Source organism: Pholcus phalangioides, unplaced genomic scaffold, assembly GCF_987345545.1.
Source record: "Pholcus phalangioides strain wild (caught in Gottingen) unplaced genomic scaffold, Ppha-v1.0 ptg000009l_1, whole genome shotgun sequence".
Taxonomy (NCBI): Eukaryota; Metazoa; Arthropoda; class Arachnida; order Araneae; family Pholcidae; genus Pholcus; species Pholcus phalangioides.
The window spans coordinates 24,346,347-24,365,697 of NW_028301602.1; the positions used below are offsets into that span (position 1 = coordinate 24,346,347).

At 34.5% G+C, this 19,351-nt stretch overlaps 1 protein-coding gene across 1 annotated transcript in view; it reads left to right on the plus strand.

Annotated features, from left to right (window-relative positions):
- The first annotated feature begins 4,967 nt into the window (after nt 1-4,967).
- LOC149082571 (uncharacterized) overlaps nt 4,968-19,351 on the plus strand; it is a 52,689-nt gene continuing 38,305 nt past the window's right edge. Inside the window, exon 1 of the mRNA XM_089236765.1 lies at nt 4,968-5,364. Coding sequence (XP_089092891.1) covers nt 5,337-5,364 — 28 coding nt within the window. The 5' untranslated portion in view covers nt 4,968-5,336. The remainder of the gene's footprint in view (nt 5,365-19,351) is intronic.

Consider the following 19,351-nt stretch of genomic DNA (forward strand, 5'->3'; position numbering starts at 1 on the left):
GCTGCTTTATGCAATAAACACTTCTCTCTTATAAACAGGAAATATTTCTTTGTGAATATTTTTTTCATCAAGTCTTTTTGTTCATAAAAATCGGAGAGCTACACCTGCCCCCTCTATCGTACAATTATCGAGCACGATCACCATTTTAAAACTGAATTACGCATGCGTGCGAATGCTGCGAGTTGATATCAAATGAATATCATAAAGCTGGATATAATGCAGTCATCTATTAACATTCTTTAAAAGTACTTGTTATTAGTCTAAGATATATATATATATATATCAATTTATGACTTAATGACTCATCCTCGTATAATTAAAGATAATTAATAATCATAAAAAGTGCTAAATAAATAAATAAATATATATATATAAATTTATGACTTACTTAATGGTTCATCCTCGTATAATTAAAGATAATTAATAAGCCTACAAAGTGCTCAGTAAAATCATTATGCACATCACGAAATTTCGAACAATTTTTTCTCCCCATCGTTTCACATCCCGAGCGATCCCATAAGATTCTATATTGTATCCGTAACTACAGTGGCTAGATGTCCGGGAAAATCCCGTTTTTTCCCCATTTTCGTATTCAATGTTTATCCGCGAGCTCGGTCGGCTTTTTCACAGAGAATCTCCCCGAAATACCTTTGTCAGGTTCACCGCTTCGCGGTGCCTTGACAAAGGTTGGAGGCGCATAGTTTGAGAACCCCTGTTCTAACGGATTGGTATATGCCGGAAGACGCATTTATACTGTCAGAGTTATGAATTTCTCCGTATCATATTAGTGCTCCATCTGTCTCCCATATTTTTAACACATTCGCATCGGGATATATTTTCTGAAACTTATATTGGTTTTATACTTATTAATATCATTATCATATAATAATAATAATGATATTATTAGCATAATTATTACTATTTAATGACTCACATAATATAATATAAGAAATATACTTCACTAAACAAAACATAATGCGGAAAAGCCCCACAATTTGAACCTTTGGAAAGCCCGTAGATTTGGTTTTTTACGACCCCTGCATAGTGAATTTATAGCGTGAAAAAACAAAAGATGAGAATTGTCTCGGGCCCTGTTAGCCCCACCTTTGTGGGGACTATGGCGAATGTGTTAAGTGAAAATGGGAATTATGTTTGAATTTTCGTGTTCTGCAAGTACGTATCACGTTGAAGGTCTACCTGCTTTTTCCGACTGACTTTTTGAAACGGGTTGATCGGCTCACATAAACATCGTACCAGGGGCGTAGCCAGAAATTTCGTTCGGGGGGGGGACCACTTTCATTTCAGGGGGGGACCAAAGTGACAGAACAATGGATTTGGCCATCTTTTTCCCTTTTTTCGGTCATTTTCTCACATTTCGGGGGGGGGGGGACCAGACTCCCAAGTCCCCCCACCTCGCTACGCCCTTGCATCGTACTATAGATATCTCTTGTATTTTGTCGCCCACATTCACTCCTCGAAATTAGAAAACCGCTGAAAACTCAACTTCAGCCGGCAACCACTGCTCCCTTCCAACGGTCTTCGAACCTGGATCCTTACGACACGATGTCCCATACGACCGCACAATCAATCACACTTTTTCAAGAGAGAGATTTAAAGTAGAGTAAGTAGAGAGAGAGAGAGAAGGAGAGATTTAGAGTAGAGTAAGTAGAGAGAGAGAGAGAGAGAGAGAGAGAGAGAGAGAGAGAGAGAGAGAGAGAGTAGAGTAAGTAGAGAGAGAGAGAGAGAGAGAGAGAGAGAGAGAGTAGAGTAAGTAGAGAGAGAGAGAGAGAGAGAGAGAGAGAGAGAGTAGAGTAAGTAGAGAGAGAGAGAGAGAGAGAGATTTAGAGTAGAGTAAGTAGAGAGAGAGAGATTTAGAGTAGAGTAAGTAGAGAGAGAGAGATTTAGAGTAGAGTAAGTAGAGAGAGAGAGAGAGAGAGATTTAGAGTAGAGTAAGTAGAGAGAGAGAGAGAGAGATTTAGAGTAGAGTAAGTAGAGAGAGAGAGAGAGAGAGATTTAGAGTAGAGTAAGTAGAGAGAGAGAGAGAGAGAGATTTAGAGTAGAGTAAGTAGAGAGAGAGAGAGATAGAGATTTAGAGTAGAGTAAGTAGAGAGAGAGATAGAGATTTAGAGTAGAGTAAGTAGAGAGAGAGATAGAGATTTAGAGTAGAGTAAGTAGAGAGAGAGATAGAGATTTAGAGTAGAGTAAGTAGAGAGAGAGAGAGAGAGAGATAGAGATTTAGAGTAGAGTAAGTAGAGAGAGAGATTTAGAGTAGAGTAAGTAGAGAGAGTGAGAGAGAGAGAGAGAGATTTAGAGTAAAGTAAATAGAGAGAGAGATTTAGAGTAGAGTAAGTAGAGAGAGAGAGAGAGAGAGAGAGAGAGATTTAGAGTAGAGTAAGTAGAGAGAGAGATTTAGAGTAGAGTAAGTAGAGAGAGAGAGAGAGAGAGAGAGAGAGAGAGAGATTTAGAGTAGAGTAAGTAGAGAGAGAGAGATTTAGAGTAGAGTAGGTAGAGAGAGAGAGAGAGAGAGAGATTTAGAGTAGAGTAAGTAGAGAGAGAGAGAGAGAGAGAGAGAGAGAGAGAGAGAGAGAGATTTAGAGTAGAGTAAGTAGAGAGAAAGAGAGAGAGAGAGATTTAGAGTAGAGTAAGTAGAGAGAAAGAGAGAGAGAGATTTAGAGTAGAGTAAGTAGAGAGAGAGAGAGAGAGAGATTTAGAGTAGAGTAAGTAGAGAGAGAGATTTAGAGTAGAGTGAGTAGAGAGAGAGAGAGAGAGAGAGAGAGAGATTTAGAGTAGAGTAAGTAGAGAGAAAGAGAGAGAGAGAGATTTAGAGTAGAGTAAGTAGAGAGAAAGAGAGAGAGAGATTTAGAGTAGAGTAAGTAGAGAGAGAGAGAGAGAGAGATTTAGAGTAGAGTAAGTAGAGAGAGAGATTTAGAGTAGAGTGAGTAGAGAGAGAGAGAGAGAGAGAGAGAGAGAGTGAGAGAGAGAGAGAGAGAGAGAGAGATTTAGAGTAGAGTAAGTAGAGAGAGAGAGAGATTTAGAGTAGAGAGAGAGAGAGATAGAGATTTAGAGTAGAGTAAGTAGAGAGAGAGAGAGAGAGAGATAGAGATTTAGAGTAGAGTAAGTAGAGAGAGAGAGAGAGAGAGATAGAGATTTAGAGTAGAGTAAGTAGAGAGAGAGAGAGAGAGAGATAGAGATTTAGAGTAGAGTAAGTAGAGAGAGAGAGAGAGAGAGATAGAGATTTAGAGTAGAGTAAGTAGAGAGAGAGAGAGAGAGAGATAGAGATTTAGAGTAGAGTAAGTAGAGAGAGAGAGAGAGAGAGATAGAGATTTAGAGTAGAGTAAGTAGAGAGAGAGAGAGAGAGAGATTTAGAGTAGAGTAAGTAGAGAGAGAGAGAGAGAGAGATTTAGAGTAGAGTAAGTAGAGAGAGAGAGAGAGAGATTTAGAGTAGAGTAAGTAGAGAGAGAGAGAGAGAGATTTAGAGTAGAGTAAGTAGAGAGAGAGAGAGAGAGAGAGAGAGAGAGAGTAGAGTAAGTAGAGAGAAAGAGAGAGAGAGATTTAGAGTAGAGTAAGTAGGGAGAGAGAGAGAGAGATTTAGAGTAGAGTAAGTAGAGAGAGAGAGAGAGATAGAGATTTAGAGTAGAGTAAGTAGAGAGAGAGAGAGAGAGAGAGAGAGAGAGAGATTTAGAGTAGAGTAAGTAGAGAGAGAGATTTAGAGTAGAATAAGTAGAGAGAGAGAGAGATTTAGAGTAGAGTAAGTAGAGAGAGAGAGAGAGAGAGAGATTTAGAGTAGAGTAAGTAGAGAGAAAGAGAGAGAGATTTAGAGTAGAGTAAGTAGAGAGAGAGAGAGAGAGATTTAGAGTAGAGTAAGTAGAGAGAGAGAGAGAGATAGAGATTTAGAGTAGAGTAAGTAGAGAGAGAGAGAGAGAGAGAGAGAGATTTAGAGTAGAGTAAGTAGAGAGAGAGGGAGAGATAGAGATTTAGAGTAGAGTAAGTAGAGAGAGAGAGAGAGAGAGAGAGATTTAGAGTAGAGTAAGTAGAGAGAGAGAGAGAGAGATTTAGAGTAGAGTAAGTAGAGAGAAAGAGAGAGAGAGAGATTTAGAGTAGAGTAAGTAGAGAGAGAGAGAGAGAGAGAGAGATTTAGAGTAGAGTAAGTAGAGAGAAAGAGAGAGAGAGATTTAGAGTAGAGTAAGTAGAGAGAGAGAGAGAGAGAGAGATTTAGAGTAGAGTAAGTAGAGAGAAAGAGAGAGAGAGATTTAGAGTAGAGTAAGTAGAGAGAGAGAGAGAGAGAGAGAGAGAGATTTAGAGTAGAGTAAGTAGAGAGAGAGAGAGAGAGAGAGATTTAGAGTAGAGTAAGTAGAGAGAGAGATTTAGAGTAGAGTAAGTAGAGAGAGAGAGAGAGAGAGAGAGAGATTTAGAGTAGAGTAAGTAGAGAGAGAGATTTAGAGTAGAGTAGGTAGAGAGAGAGAGAGAGAGAGAGAGAGAAATAAGAGAAAATAAGTATATATATATACTTATTCTACACTCTCTCTCTCTCTCTCTGTATGTGAAGCTGTATGTGAAGTAGAATAAGTATATATATATATATATATATTTAGAGAGAGAGTATAGAATATGTAGAAAGAGTAAGTCAAAACAAGGTTTCGTTGAAAGTTCGAGAAAAAAACAGGCGATTTTCAGGAAAAATTCTGGAAATACGTGTAATATGGTCACTCTACTTAGTCATAAAAAATTCAGTAGCTCATCGAATTTTCAACTCTCACCAGCTTCACATACAGATTCATAAATTCGCGTTCAAAGAGAATCACGTTATCCATCACGTAACCTAATTTCCATAAATTATAAACGTCAAGCTGTTGAAATTTCATCATATCGAAAGTGAAAATGTCTGCGTATGATGTCTTTTCGCGTTGTGTCTATATATACAATTCACTAGTTTTTCTTTTCTCTCTATGCATTAAAACTACAGAGAAGAAAAGCAAGAGAAAAAATCGCTAGAAGGCATCGTCGTCCTAAGAGTTCATCGGAAAGACAGCAGAGAGAGAGGAAAGAGATCGGAGTTTTTATTACAGCATAAAAACGCGCTCAAGGAGGAAATAGGTGAACTGGAATTCATTTTTTGGCCAAGAAAACCGCAGAGAAGACGTCTTAATTTTTGTTCTTGTTTTGTCGCCAGTACGTGCCGTTGCCGTCGATTCACACAGCTGGATTTCATTCCGACTTACTTTCTACTTTCCCAGAGGTTTTTTTTTTGCATTTAGATCTTTGTATTACAGTCTTTATACTGTAAATCAATGTTTTGTCTCTTACGGATTTTTCTTTACGGATGATCAACTTCTAAGATGGGTTTTCGAATTCAGAGAAGTGTTGGTAAATATATTCATTTTTCTTCAGTTTTATATAATATTACATGTTTGTGTGATAAATAGTAATTTAGAAATTTTGTAATTTTGTTTTATAAATTTTTATTACACTTATTAAGGCCAGTTTTCAGTTTAGATATATTTGTTTCGGAATCGCAAAATTTATGTGTTTTTAATCACCTAAATTTTCAAACTTGAATTTTCATTGAACCCCTTCATTCTTTTTCTGAATAATTTTCCCATTTCCCCCCCACTCCAACAAGTCAACCTAGACAGCTATATTCAACTATTGCTCGCGAGGAGTACCATTGTGCTACCATGAAGAACCAAAAGTGCTAAATGTTCGTGTCCGATTTCGTGCTCGTGAGTTCTTCATCAACCCTTCAATTAAACACCCTGTAAAAACTGCATTTAAGAATTACAACTACATAAATTTCAAGCATACGTATGTCTATGGTGCCGTTAGGATGCTCTTCGTTTAATGATAAGAATAGGCAGTTCTCGCGATTCAAGAAAGAGTAAAGATCCCTGCCATGGGAAGATCCTATGTTGTATCTGTAGATTCTATCGAACCTTGAATAGAGGCGATATCGTCCACTTTGGTCCAACGGAAAAGCACTTTACTAAAATTACAAACGCGTGCATTAGAAAAACAACATTCTGATAAATTGGTGATCGAATTGACAAAGTAACTAACCAAAAAAGTAACAATTCTAAAAAATGTTTGGTGAATTGAAAAATTCTAATGAAAATTTTGAATTAACATTATTGAAACTCTAACACATGACTATCCCCTTGACAGTGACGCCGCAGTCCAGCTCGGGCGATAGAAAAATTTTATATTTGTGTGATTTTTTATAATTATATTTGGGACAAAAAAATAGCATTTGCTCTTTTCCATGAAGTCCGAATTGAGTTCGTTTATCTTTTTAATTGATATAATGCGCAACAACAAACAAAGAAAAAACTTCATTTTTTTTGATGCATTTTTCTGAAACACTGTTAAAAGGGGTTCAAACGATATCCACCGATACAGAAATAATGCACTTGAGTCTAAAAATACATTTAAATTATTATATTATATATTATATTATATTATTGTTATATTTCTCGAACGCAGACAAAAATTAATAAACATAATTATGAGTTAGTTGATAAGGTTTTCGTGGCCATCATTTGATGAAAATTGTTTTTTCGGGTTGTATTTACGTACACGAGTGTACGTAAATACAATTTGAGACTCCGGAAAACTTGACTTTGATCCTGTTTATCAATTCTCCTGATGATGCCAACCACTAGTGTTGGGGAAACGTTGAGAACTAACTCAAACAGACGACGGTCTTCGAACCCGAAAAAACAATTTTCATCATAATTATGAGTTATTATAATATTTCTTGGTGTTTGCGTTTCAAGAACATGCTTTTGGAGGCGCGTGGTGCTTATTCAAACGTGACGTTGACGTTATTTTTGTGTGAATAAAAATAAAACGCTATTCTAAATGAAACACAAATATTTAGCGTTAAAATTTGAATAAATTAGATTTTTTAAACCGTTTTTTGAGATTTTCATAGTAAGCGTTTATAAAATGAATGTAAATATTTATAAATATTTAGGTTACAGATATTTGTTTTTAGATTAATGTAAGTAATTTTAGACATGAAATAAGTAATTACACGGATAACAAGTTTTACCCTGGAAAAATGTGACGTTTGCACTGATGTCTCTCTCGCATACACTTTATGCTCACAAATTTACTTTGTTGGTTGTTTTGCTCATTGCAGCGCACACGCCACGAGGAATACACCGAATGATTGTTTTTGATTTCAATATTATACACGCTATTTTTAAGACAGTTCGTTAAATTACACGTCCAAAAACGGTAAAAAAATAAGCGTAAATGATAATGATAAGATAAATAACTTGGAAAATTATTTAGAAATTTAAATGAAAGAAATTGGAAACAGGTAAAAAAATTTGAATGAAAAATTTTGAACTTGTTTGAAAGTGAAAAAAAACACCTTTTCAATCTATTAAAGTAAAGCTGTTAAAGCTTTAAAGCAAAAAAATTAAAAATAATGTTGATGAAAACGTTTCATTGTATTTTAAACCTAAAATTAATTGTTTCTTTATAGAAATGACAACAGTAATTAAAACTTAACTAAAAGTATCATAAAACAGTTTAATGGAATAACTTAACGGTACTTCTGTAAACATGATGCAGCGGATTCGAATTTCCATCACAAATTACGCGTAGAATCATAATAAGAATAATTAACACTACTTTATTATAATGTATAATTGGTTTAGGTGACTTCAGAATTATTGGGATTTTGCTTCTTTTTGGACCATAATGATAGATTTTCCAATTGAATTTCACCAGTAGTTGGAAATCGGTAAAACTGAAATGTAATTTAATTTTCCGTTACTTTATCAATTTGTATTCCGTATCAGTATAATATGAGAAATTTATTTTTGTACCTAAGAGATGTCTAAAGTAAGTAAATTACGTTTCTTGTGTTTCAAGAAGACGCGTCGTCTTTAAGATTTGCTGATAATGCCCCTTGTCCCATTGTGTTCAATGATCAATGAGAACATCGGATCCACAAGACAGGAGGAAGATCGGGATTTCTTGTAGCAAACAACATGGGCTTCGAGTATCAGTCGTCTGAATCAGCAGCATCGTTATTATTCTTCTTATCATTGTGTAACCTCTACTACATTGATTTCAGTGCTTTCTAGTCGTGTGCCGTGAATAATATAAAATACAACCCGACATTTTCCATTCGAGGGTATCGAGGGTCATGCATTGCAAAGAAAAATAGAAAATATGATTATGAAAGGTTGTTTTCAGAGAGACCCCTACAAAAAGGTCGTTGCAGTGACCCCTTTAAAGATCAGTGTGGAGGAAATGAAAATAACTTCGATCGTACTAGTTATCAATTCCGTGGAACCGGGTTAAAGGTGGGCCCCAAACTCGGGGTATAGCAGTATAATGAACTACCAGGTAACAAAAAATAATTTGACATTTCGGAAATAGATGGCAAAAAAAATATGTATGTAAGACCTTGAACTGATGCCAGAGGTCTTACGCAAGGGGGCGATACTATGAGACTGCTGGATTTTTTTTTTATGATTTCGTTGAACATCGTTGACGTAAAGAAGGGAAATAAGTAATGCAGTATTGAATTCTATATACAATAGAACTCATTTTAACGAATACCGTTACAGCGAAAAAATCTCGTTTTAACGAACATTTTTCCAATCCCAGATAAGTTTACATATAAGAACAATGCAAAAACTTGGAATTCCTTTATAACGAAATTTCATTATAACGAAGTGATTTCTTCGGTCTCTTGGAGTTCGCTATAACGGGATTCGACTGTGTATATGACTAGTGCCCAGATTATACGCAAATGCATAATTGCATATGGAATTGCATATTTTAGCATTTTTCGTAGTGCATATTTAAATGCATAAAACCACCGAAATTTCAGAATGAATGCATATTTTTAGCATTTTTTCTATTAATCGCATTACTCTAATATTCGCAATATTATTTCTAACCTTTTATTCTTTGAATTTCATCAAATGTCTACAATTTTTCCAAGAAAATATTTCATTATTGACTAATGGCATTTTTAAATGCACATTTTTGCACTTCTATGCATGTGTGATTCATTTTTTGCTCGTAGTTTTTAGTTTATGATGCATATTTTTCTTTTCTCTTACGTTAGGAAATACTTTAGTGCTTTTAATATGGATATTTTTGCCATTTGTGTGCACGTCTCATTTCTGGGGGGAACTTCCTTTTAAATGCATGTGTTTTTCATTTCATGTATATTTTTCAGTATTTTATACAGATTTTGGGTCAATTATTTATCAGTATTTTGGGTGTCTCGCGGTTTCTCCAGTTTCTTTAGTATTTTATACATGCCATTCAGAATATATTGAAGAGTTTTTAAAGCATATTTTTTTTATTTTATGCATATTTTTCGGTATTTTTAAATGCATATGTTCAAAATTTTCATGAATTATTTCATTTTCCGACACTTATGAATGCATAGTTTTCATTCTTGCATATACTTTTCATTTTTAGAATCATACTTCGGCATATGATATACTAAATGGATTCATTTTAATTTTTGTCACATATTTTTGATTCCATGGTTTCATGATTTAATTTTTGATGCATTTTTCAAGTGCATATTTCAGTTTTTTCAGAGCATATCTCAACGATTTTTAGTGCATATTTTGCCAAGTGCATATAATACGGGTTCTATTTATGACTATAGATGCTGACGTAGTAAGTATAAACAAACATAATTTTTTGTACCAGCTGTTTGAAATTGTTTTTAGAATTAGGTGAATATGTTTGAAGGAAAAAAAAAATATTGTTTCTGTCAAATGGAAGTAGAGCCACCCATAGGAGTGCGCGGCAGGTACGGTCACACTGGGCCAGCGTTCATGGAGGCACAGCACGTACGGCAATTAAAAATGAAAATATATATCAAATAAATTTTTTTGTAGTAAACAATAATGATGTTTTGAGCTTCAAACCATTTGATTCTGGAATTAGTCCTTTCATTGATTTTGAACTTTTGTCACTTATGGAATAATCAATTTTCACCAATTCCGCAGTTATGAACTTTCATCATTTCTGGAAATTTGAATTTTCATCATTTGTGGAAATTTGAATTTTCATCATTTGTGGAAATTTGAATTTTCATCATTTGTGGAAATTTGAATTTTCATCATTTGTGGAAATTTGAATTTTCATCAATTCTGGATGCAATTATCAATTTTCATCAGTTCTGGATTCTCTTCAATTGTGGATATCTCAAAATTCTCATCAATTCTGGATATCTAAAAATTCTCATCAATTCTGGATATCTAAAAATTCTCATCAATTCTGGATATCTAAAAATTCTCATCAATTCTTGATATCTAAAAATTCTCATCAATTCTTGATATCTAAAAATTCTCATCAATTCTTGATATCTAAAAATTCTCATTAATGTAAATTTTCACTAATTCTGCAATTATCAATTTTCATCAATTCTGGAAATCTAAAAATTCTCATCGATTCTGGAAATCTGAAAATTCTCATCGATTCTGGAAATCTAAAAATTCTCATCGATTCTGGAATTCTTTCCTTCATTAATTCTAAATTTTAATCAATTCTGGTATATTCTGCAACAATGTAGGCAATCTTTGTATATATGCCGTTTCCCCCTCTCTCCGCTTCCCCAAAAATAACTCCACGGAGCTCCTTGGCTCCGAAATTATCAAGACACGTTTATCCTCCGCTATTCTTTTTAGATCGGGCCCTGAATGGAAGATATTTCCTAACGATTACCTCTCCATTATTAAACGAAATGTTAATGATCTTTTGCTTTGTGGGGGGGGGGGGAAAGGAGCAAACACGAACAAATGGTACTAGAATCAGGAAGTAAATTCGCTGGAAATTATAATGTCATCAGATTTATTACGTTTCTAAACAAGCCACGGAAATGCGATGGTAAAATTACATACCATGTAGGATGAAGGAATTTTCCTGCGTCGCACTCATTTTCAAGCGGTTGAAGGCTACGTTTTATGGCGTTCAGCATTTTACAGAGATACATAGTTTCATTCATTTCATTCTAAAACCGGTATCTTTCTTATTACATCACCAGCAAAGCTTACTCATTCACTTCTGCACACTGTTTACGCGCTACGGTGCGAAAACACCGTGGGGGAGGGGGCACGGATAAAAATCAGTTGCTGATCACTTCTTGTGAATATGCTAGACTCCAAACATGGACTGTGGTTTCTGTCAATTAATTCTGCAATTATCAATTTTCACCGATTTCGAAAACCTAGAAATTCTCATCGATTCTTGAATTCTTTCCTTCATTAATTGTAAATTTTAATCAATTCTGGTACATTCTGCAATAATGTAGAAAATCTGTATGCCGTTTCCCCTCTGGAATACTCAATATTAAAAGATAATAATATAACATACACACTAAATGACCAGAACCAATTCAGAACAGTTTAAATCAAATTTAACTGGTTCAAATTTCAATGTTATGCGATAATAATCACAGAAAATTTCTTGTAGATTTTTTTTTCTAACGTCAATATATTTACGAAGTCAACATATTAATGTAAGCGCCGCAAGCTTTAGAAACAATATTTTAAAAAACCTAAGCGCTGCGGTGGTTAGTCCAGAAAAGTACCATAGTGTCTTGTGTAAATGAATAGCACGTATGTGGGATTATAAACTCATATTACCCACAATGCTTTGATGGGAAGAGCTGATTATTTTTTAATATTCCTTGTTATAAAAACTGTAAATTTATTTATATACATACAATCCGAGAGTCTTTAATCCTAAAATCCTTATTTACATACATACAATCCGTCCCGTTTGGTCAGTTTTTCTACAGTGCACTTACATTTAACATGGAAAATTATACACAAAGCATGTAAAAAATTCTTGTAAAAGAAATCATCTAAATTAAATCAAGCTCACAATTGCTAACAAGTATGAAATACTAAAATAAATAAACAAGTAAAACTAAAACAAATAAGTAAAGATTACTCAAGCAAATAAAAAATAAAAAACACTAAAATAGGAAAAGCAAGTAAAAATACTAAAATAAGTAAGTAGGTGAAAAATACTAAATATGAAATGCCAATTTACAAGCTGCCAAATACGGGACAAAATGTTTCAAGAATGAATTTCCAAGTCAACGTAAAATCGAAATTAATTGCAGATCAAAATGCACATGGAATATATATCTTCATTCAATGGAATTGAATTCCGTTTTTATTTTCAATAAAGAACACGAACGAAAAAAAAAAATTCCAAAAGATGTAGATTACTTATTTACATTTTCATAGCATGGAAATTAGAATTTAAATTGGTCTAATTATTCTAATTATTTTTTTCTGAATTCGCAAAGAAGTACTAATTACGAAATAAGATTCGAAACAAGAATCCTGTGATTCCGAACTCGCCATTTTATTTTTTCACCTCTCTATGTCGCATCAAACTTGACTGATGATATTTTTTTCTTTACTTTTTTTTATTATGTTATGAAATCTTCGGTAATATTTGACCTCTTTTAACAGGAGTAGGTAATTACTTCTACGATATAAACTCCTAAACAGAAATAGTCACCGATATACCGGTTTTACTTTCACAACATTCTGTGAAAGAAAAGAAGAAAAGTCGTTTGCTGTAACAAATTACTTCATATCTTCGGGGTGAAAAAAACAACAACAAAATGTTAGCTTATGTAAAATAGTAATAAAAAAAATGGCGATTCAATACATGAATGAGAAACGAAAATCACGTTAATGCAAAAACAAAGCTTTCTCTACTTCCTGGAAACATAGTTTCAATAATGAAGTTTTAATGAAATTGCATATTGGTGGAGGATACGCAAGAACAGTTTGAATTTGCTTATTCATTTGTTTTAAAAACAAATAAATACCACATATTTTGAGTAGTAATTGTACTTGAAATTTGTATATCAATGACATTTGGTATACAAGAAATTGTGCAGGTTTGAATTCTGTAATAGATAAGGAAATTTCGATTATACGAAAAGTTTATGGAAAAGACTGAACTCCCAATATCCTTAATTACTTCATGCTCATGCAAAAGTAATTGAAATATTATTTTTCTTTCATTGTAACTTTTCGATTCGACACTGAACTGAACAAACCACCTACAAGACCAACACCTACTATAGGATAGATATCATTTTTAGTGGGTGTTGACAAGTCCCAAGCTTCATCATAAACATGTAATTTTAGCCAATGCTGTGCTGTAATGCTCCCTGAGAAAGATTTTGCATGATATGCCGATTTTTAACGAAGAATTGCATTATGTCCCAGTTTCTAGGCTGCGTGATCTGGCTAGCTGTCCATAAATATTATCGCTCCTCTTCCTGAGCGATCCCATAGGACCCATATACCTATTGTGTATACCCATAAATATTATCCCGTTCCCACCTTCTCCCAGTATACTCCAATGCGTACGTGGGAGGGGACGGCTTTCTGAGGCCACACCTTATTAATTGAGTCTTTTTTTATGAATAAAACCAGAAATATTATTCCACTTATGCACCACGTCTGTTCCCCGATTTCGTGAATTCTGCTTCTCCATCTTAAAGAAACTTATTTCATAAAATTTTAATTTATATTTCCGAGAGTTTTTTCCAGTACACATCTGCAGGTTGCAACAATGATGTCAATCCACCAGGAATGACGGAAAGACTGGTGTCACATTGCTGTTTCAAGCTTGCTTTGATGGTTTGCTTCAAATACGCTGGTGCAGTATCCATGACAAGTACGCTTTGGCTTGAAAATCCCGTTTAGTCAGTGGTTCTGAGAGTTCTGTCACCCGTTACACTCTTGCGGTAGTCGATATTTATCCGCGGCTCCTCAGAATGATTTATCGAAGTACCGCTTCAGAGAGTACTGGTATACATCAATATCACCAGCTTGCCGCGAGGTCCCTAACAAAGTTTGGTGACTTCTTAGGAGCGTGACGCACACTTTGAGAGCCACTGTGTTTCGTCTTCTCCCCCATACTTGTCGTTTATAGTCGTTCACCAGCTCACTCGTCATGGAGATTTTTGTGGTGACAGTCATTACAACATCCTTAGAAAAAAGCACCCTTCAGAATGTTTTCAAGTCCTCTGAATATATACACATTGGCTTCAATCTTGTGCCATTTTTGAATTATGAATTCAGATCTCTCTTTCCCGTTCAGCAAAGAGTAAATGATCTCGGATAAAAGAAACTCAAGTTGCAAGAAAAAGTGCCGGTTTATCCGGCATGCTACTCAACCTCGCAATTTCCTGGCATGCTGGATTATGCGTGGGAATATGATACTTCATTTTCACTAAAATTTATATTGCAGTTTGATTTTTTTTATCCTCATATATACAAAATTTATTTTGAAGGAGTTGTGCTAATATTTGTAATATTTCGATGTTATCGAGATATTTTAAAGTTTTTATTTAGACAAAATAACACAAAAATGAACATGACAAAAAGACAATTGCGAAAGCAAACGCTATTTGAATAAACGGACGATCCTTCGATGAGCCATAAAGAGTAACTTACGAGATTCATACCACATTTCAATTATACAAAAATAAACAGTAATGATTCTTAAAAAATTTAACAATTTTTTTGAAAAAAACTACAAAAATTGTCCTTATACCATCATATTCAACCAACAGTTTTGATAAAAAGATTAGTAAACAGAAAAGCAGTTCAATAAACAATATTTCTAGAATTTTACACGCAAGAACTCAGCGAAACAGGTCTTCTACGTCTACACAACTCCCTACACGTTATCACTAAAACATAATAAGAACCAATAATATTCAGGTATTCGACAACGTGTTCGAAAGCACTTTTCTATAAAATGGTTATGGAGAGTGAACTTTAATGACATTTTTTTTGGTGTGATACAAAGTGTCTCGAAATGGTGAGAAGACAATAATAAATTTTAGATTAATGTTATTTTCTATGAAAAAGTCATTTTGAGTCAAATTTTAAGCAAAATTCGTATAATATTCGAAACACGATTGAAAAAAAAACTTTATGAATGGAATGTTTTGTTATTTTCACAGTATATTTAACTAGGTTCAAACCCCACCGTCGCAGCAGTGGTGGTCGGCTGAAGTTGGTTTTCTGCGGTCCCCAACTTCCAGGCGCGAATGCGAGCCGATCTCCCTGTTAAGAAGTCTCGCCGCAGAGAGCAACAGGCCTACAATACGTTACAATTATTCATTCATTACACTTCACTCACTACGAGTTGAGAAAAAACTCGTAGTTTAAAAAATTGATTGCAGATGGCAGCACTAAACATAACAAGCATTACACGAAAACAAACTTCACGGAAGGTTCCACTATATATGCACACTCATTCCAACATGTACCACTTCGTTAGAAGTTCCGCAAAATAATATGGACGAGGTGCATGCCTGGTTTAGTCGTAGTAGTAGTATATTCAACTAGTAATGGTGCAGATTATGAATAAAAATGTAGAGGATTTTATGATTTGCTCATAAGTTACACTCAAATCTGTTAATGTACGTGTTTTTTTTTAAATTAAAATTTCATCCTACATATCGTCTATAAAAACATTGTAATTAGACAAACATATGTGATAGACCTAAGATTTTAGTTTATAATCTAAAAAAAAACATAGAATTTTATATTAAATGTTTTGTAATGATAAAATGAGTAGAATTTAACAAATCATGTTTCAAACTCAAGAAAAATGTCGAAAATAGTCGTAAAACACGTTTAAAAGTTTTTATTCACGTTTTACTTGTATGTGAAAACGCAACACCAAAGTTAACGTAACTTTAATTCTAAGCGTCATATAAAAAAACAAGGCCTGTTTCCGAATTACAACAAACTGGTCTTTCATGAAGAACGAAAAACAAAAATCAATATTTTCTTTTAAAATGGCGTTTTCAATGTAGTCGGATACATGAAGTGAAAAGAAATAAATTTTATATAACGTATTAAAGAAGTGGGGGGGGGGGTGACAGAACACATTCGATCAAATACAAGTACGTATGAGAAGAATAAATATACTTGACATTTACACGTACAGAGAAATTTTCTGAATTGGGTATACCGAATAGACGACATGTGATTCGAGTGCACGTGCAATTTTCACCAGTAACAAGAAGGGTGGTTTCCTTTCGGCAGCTGGTGAATAGCTGCTGTTCGAAAAAATAGTCGTTAACTGTTATTGCAATAGATACAATTGTTCCTTTTTCGTAAACTGTATCTATTAACGCGATCATTTCCTCTCTCGTTTATTTTTGAAGATGAAGAAGTCTTTGCAAGGAAACATTGATTTCTTTCTCTGAAATATGTGCGATTTTTTTCCTTTCTCTTTTTATGTTCCCTTAGAAAATGCGATGAGTCAGTTTAAGGCACCATTGGTAACCCAATGACCCAATTTATTGGTTTTAGAACGTGATTTTTCGACAAAACGATTGAAGTTCTAGACGGTTTTCCGACATTTACGGATTCTGCATGAAAGATCCATCATATAAATCTCTATCGTCAGGAAAAATGATATAAGTGTTGTATCGTTTAGTTTTATGGTAATTATTTTAGATCCTGAAATATTTATATATTTTTTTAAATATATAGCCTACCGTTCATTATACATATTACCTTATGAAGCTTTTTAACAACCAGCTGTTGCGAAGATGAATTTTTGGAAAGAGAAAATTCAACTGCCTTTGCGGGGAATTGAACCAGCACCTCCTAGAGATAGAAGGGCTCCGCACGAAGCTCGTGACGTCACTAAAGAAGTCCCTTTCACATATTGCCATTGGATACAGCAGGGCATGCGATATATTTATCTCTTTTTAAGTATACCCAATGGCAATAAATGAAATTGCTTTCTTTAGTGACGTCACACGCTTCGTGCGGAGGCCTTGTTCTGTAGGTGGTGTTGATCGAACTCACGTCCTTTCACTTTTCGGGTGAACGAATCTCTCAATCTTTCCTTGGAGCTCGTGTGCACTGAAAGGGACCGTACATGGACGGCCGGACCTGACTCAGGCCAAGCTCACAATGCTGTCGATGCCACCAGATGGCGGAGAGTGACGTCATCCTTTCATAAGTCGTTACGTATTATTCGCTGTAGTATTAGTAGCTATTAAATCGCTGGTATCTGTGGTGGATAAGAAAGGATCGACAGATACCAAATCAATACAGATATTAAATCACTCGTCTTTCATCTACAACAGATACTAAAGATATTCACTCCTCCGTCAACTACAAAAGTCATAAAGCATTCCCCCCCTTTTATCCATCGTATACACGAAACTATTTCATTCTTCTCTTCTCTTTTTCTGCAACTAACTCAGCCGCTCTTCTTCATTTTCTTCAACACACACTAAAGGGATTCGCTCCTTTCCGTTTTCTACAACAGACACTAAAAACGTTCGTCTGTCTTTATTTTCTTCAACAGATACTGAAGAGATTCACACCTTTTCATTTTCTACAGCAGACACTAAAGACGTTTGGCTCTATTCATTTTCTACAACAGACACAAAAGACGTTCGTCTGTCTTCAATTTTCTTCAATAGGCACTAAAGGGATTCGCTACTCTTCATTTTCTTCAACAGGCACTAAAGGGATTCGCTACTCTTCATTTTCTTCAACAGGCACTAAAGGGATTCGCTACTCTTCATTTTCTTTAACAGGCACTAAAGAGATTCACTCCTCTTCATTTTCTACAACAAACACTGAAGAGATTCGCTCCTCTTCATTTTCTGCAACAGGCATTAAAGGGATTCGCTCCTCTTCATTTTCTTCAACAGGCACCAAAGCCATCTATTCCTCATCATTTTCCCCCAAAATATACTGAAGACGCTCCTCATTTATCCACAACGCACACCAAAGACATTCCCACATCTTTCATTCATTACAAATGCTAAAGAAATTCACTTTACCGTTTGAAGAGCTTTGAGATATCAATCATTTGCCTTCCCCCCCTGTCTTTTTTGTCTCAAAGTAGTATTAAACAAGGGGGGGGGAATTTGTTTTGATAGTTTTCGAGAATTTCTAGAAATTCGAAAATGCTGGAAAAGAACGAATTCCTATTTTACGAGTCGGCGTTTTTTTTTTTCGTATGAAGTCCTTGAAAGTAAAACGAATATCGAGTCGTATTTTTCCCAGCCGTATCAGTTTCCTTAACGCAAATGATTTCAAAATTAATGTAAATTTATTTTCTTTACAGGTTTTGCAAAAGAAAAATATGCATTTCTCGTTTAAACATATCTGTTTTTTTTCCCTGACGTCAAGTATATGTGGTCACATTCTAACCGTCATCATATCAATTTATTAGTAAGGAAGTGAGCATTACTAGTAGACAGAAAATAAGAGATGAGAAAGGAAATAAACAATCTCGTCATTTTATCGTGAATCTTTTAAAATACGATTCGTTGAATAGATTATGTATACAATTACTACGCTTATTGCGTGAATGCGAGTTTGAAGTTGGTATCAAGGGTATTAACGGGAAACCGCGGGAACGGAATTTGTGTTCAGGTGATAGATACGCTGATGAGGAAGGTTTGTTAAATATCATTACTCAATTCACAGGGTGTCCCATAAATTCTTAAATAGTTTAAGAATTAATGAAAATTGAAGAAATTGGCATATTTTAATGAAAGAATTATTCTCTGAAGAGGGGAAATTATTTTGCCACAGAAAAAAAAAGAAAGTTGTTCAAATTTTTGTCGATAGAAAGCGCTGTACGAAAGCAAATAACAGAAAAAATGAGAATCAGAGTCCCATAAAATGCGGTGTGTACGATTAATAGCTTGTTTCCGAATATTTGCTGTTACTGGCGCTTACATGAGGTTTTTATTGTGATGTTAGCATTGGTGGATAAAGCACTATTGGTGAAGTTGTGTGTTTTACTGCAGCCACGAATCGCCGGCTGAAGCTTTATGAGCATATCGGACACAGAAGAGATCGAAGAATGATTTGAGTCTAAAATTCTGTGATTCGATTTTGTGCAGCATTCTCTATCAACAAAAAATATAAAATTTTTTCTGTGACAACAAAAAAAAAATCCCTTTGTGATAATACCTTTTATTAACGCAAACCGTATTCAAATATTCCGATTCCTAAAACTTTTACGAATTTTCAAACTATTTACGAATTTATAGGAACCCTGTATTTAAAACTTAATAATATCAAAAATAATAATATCAAACTTAAAACGTAATAAATCGATCAAAATTACAACATACTTAATCCTGGAAAATATCAAATAATAAGAGCTTGAACAACTAGAAACTATTGAAAAGTTTCGAAGCATGTGCCTATGAGAAAGATTAATTAATTGAACAGAGCACAAAATATGGAAATGATCCACGATTATTAAATACCAGAATTACGGCATATAGAAAACTATAAACTAGTATTAAGTTTCTAAT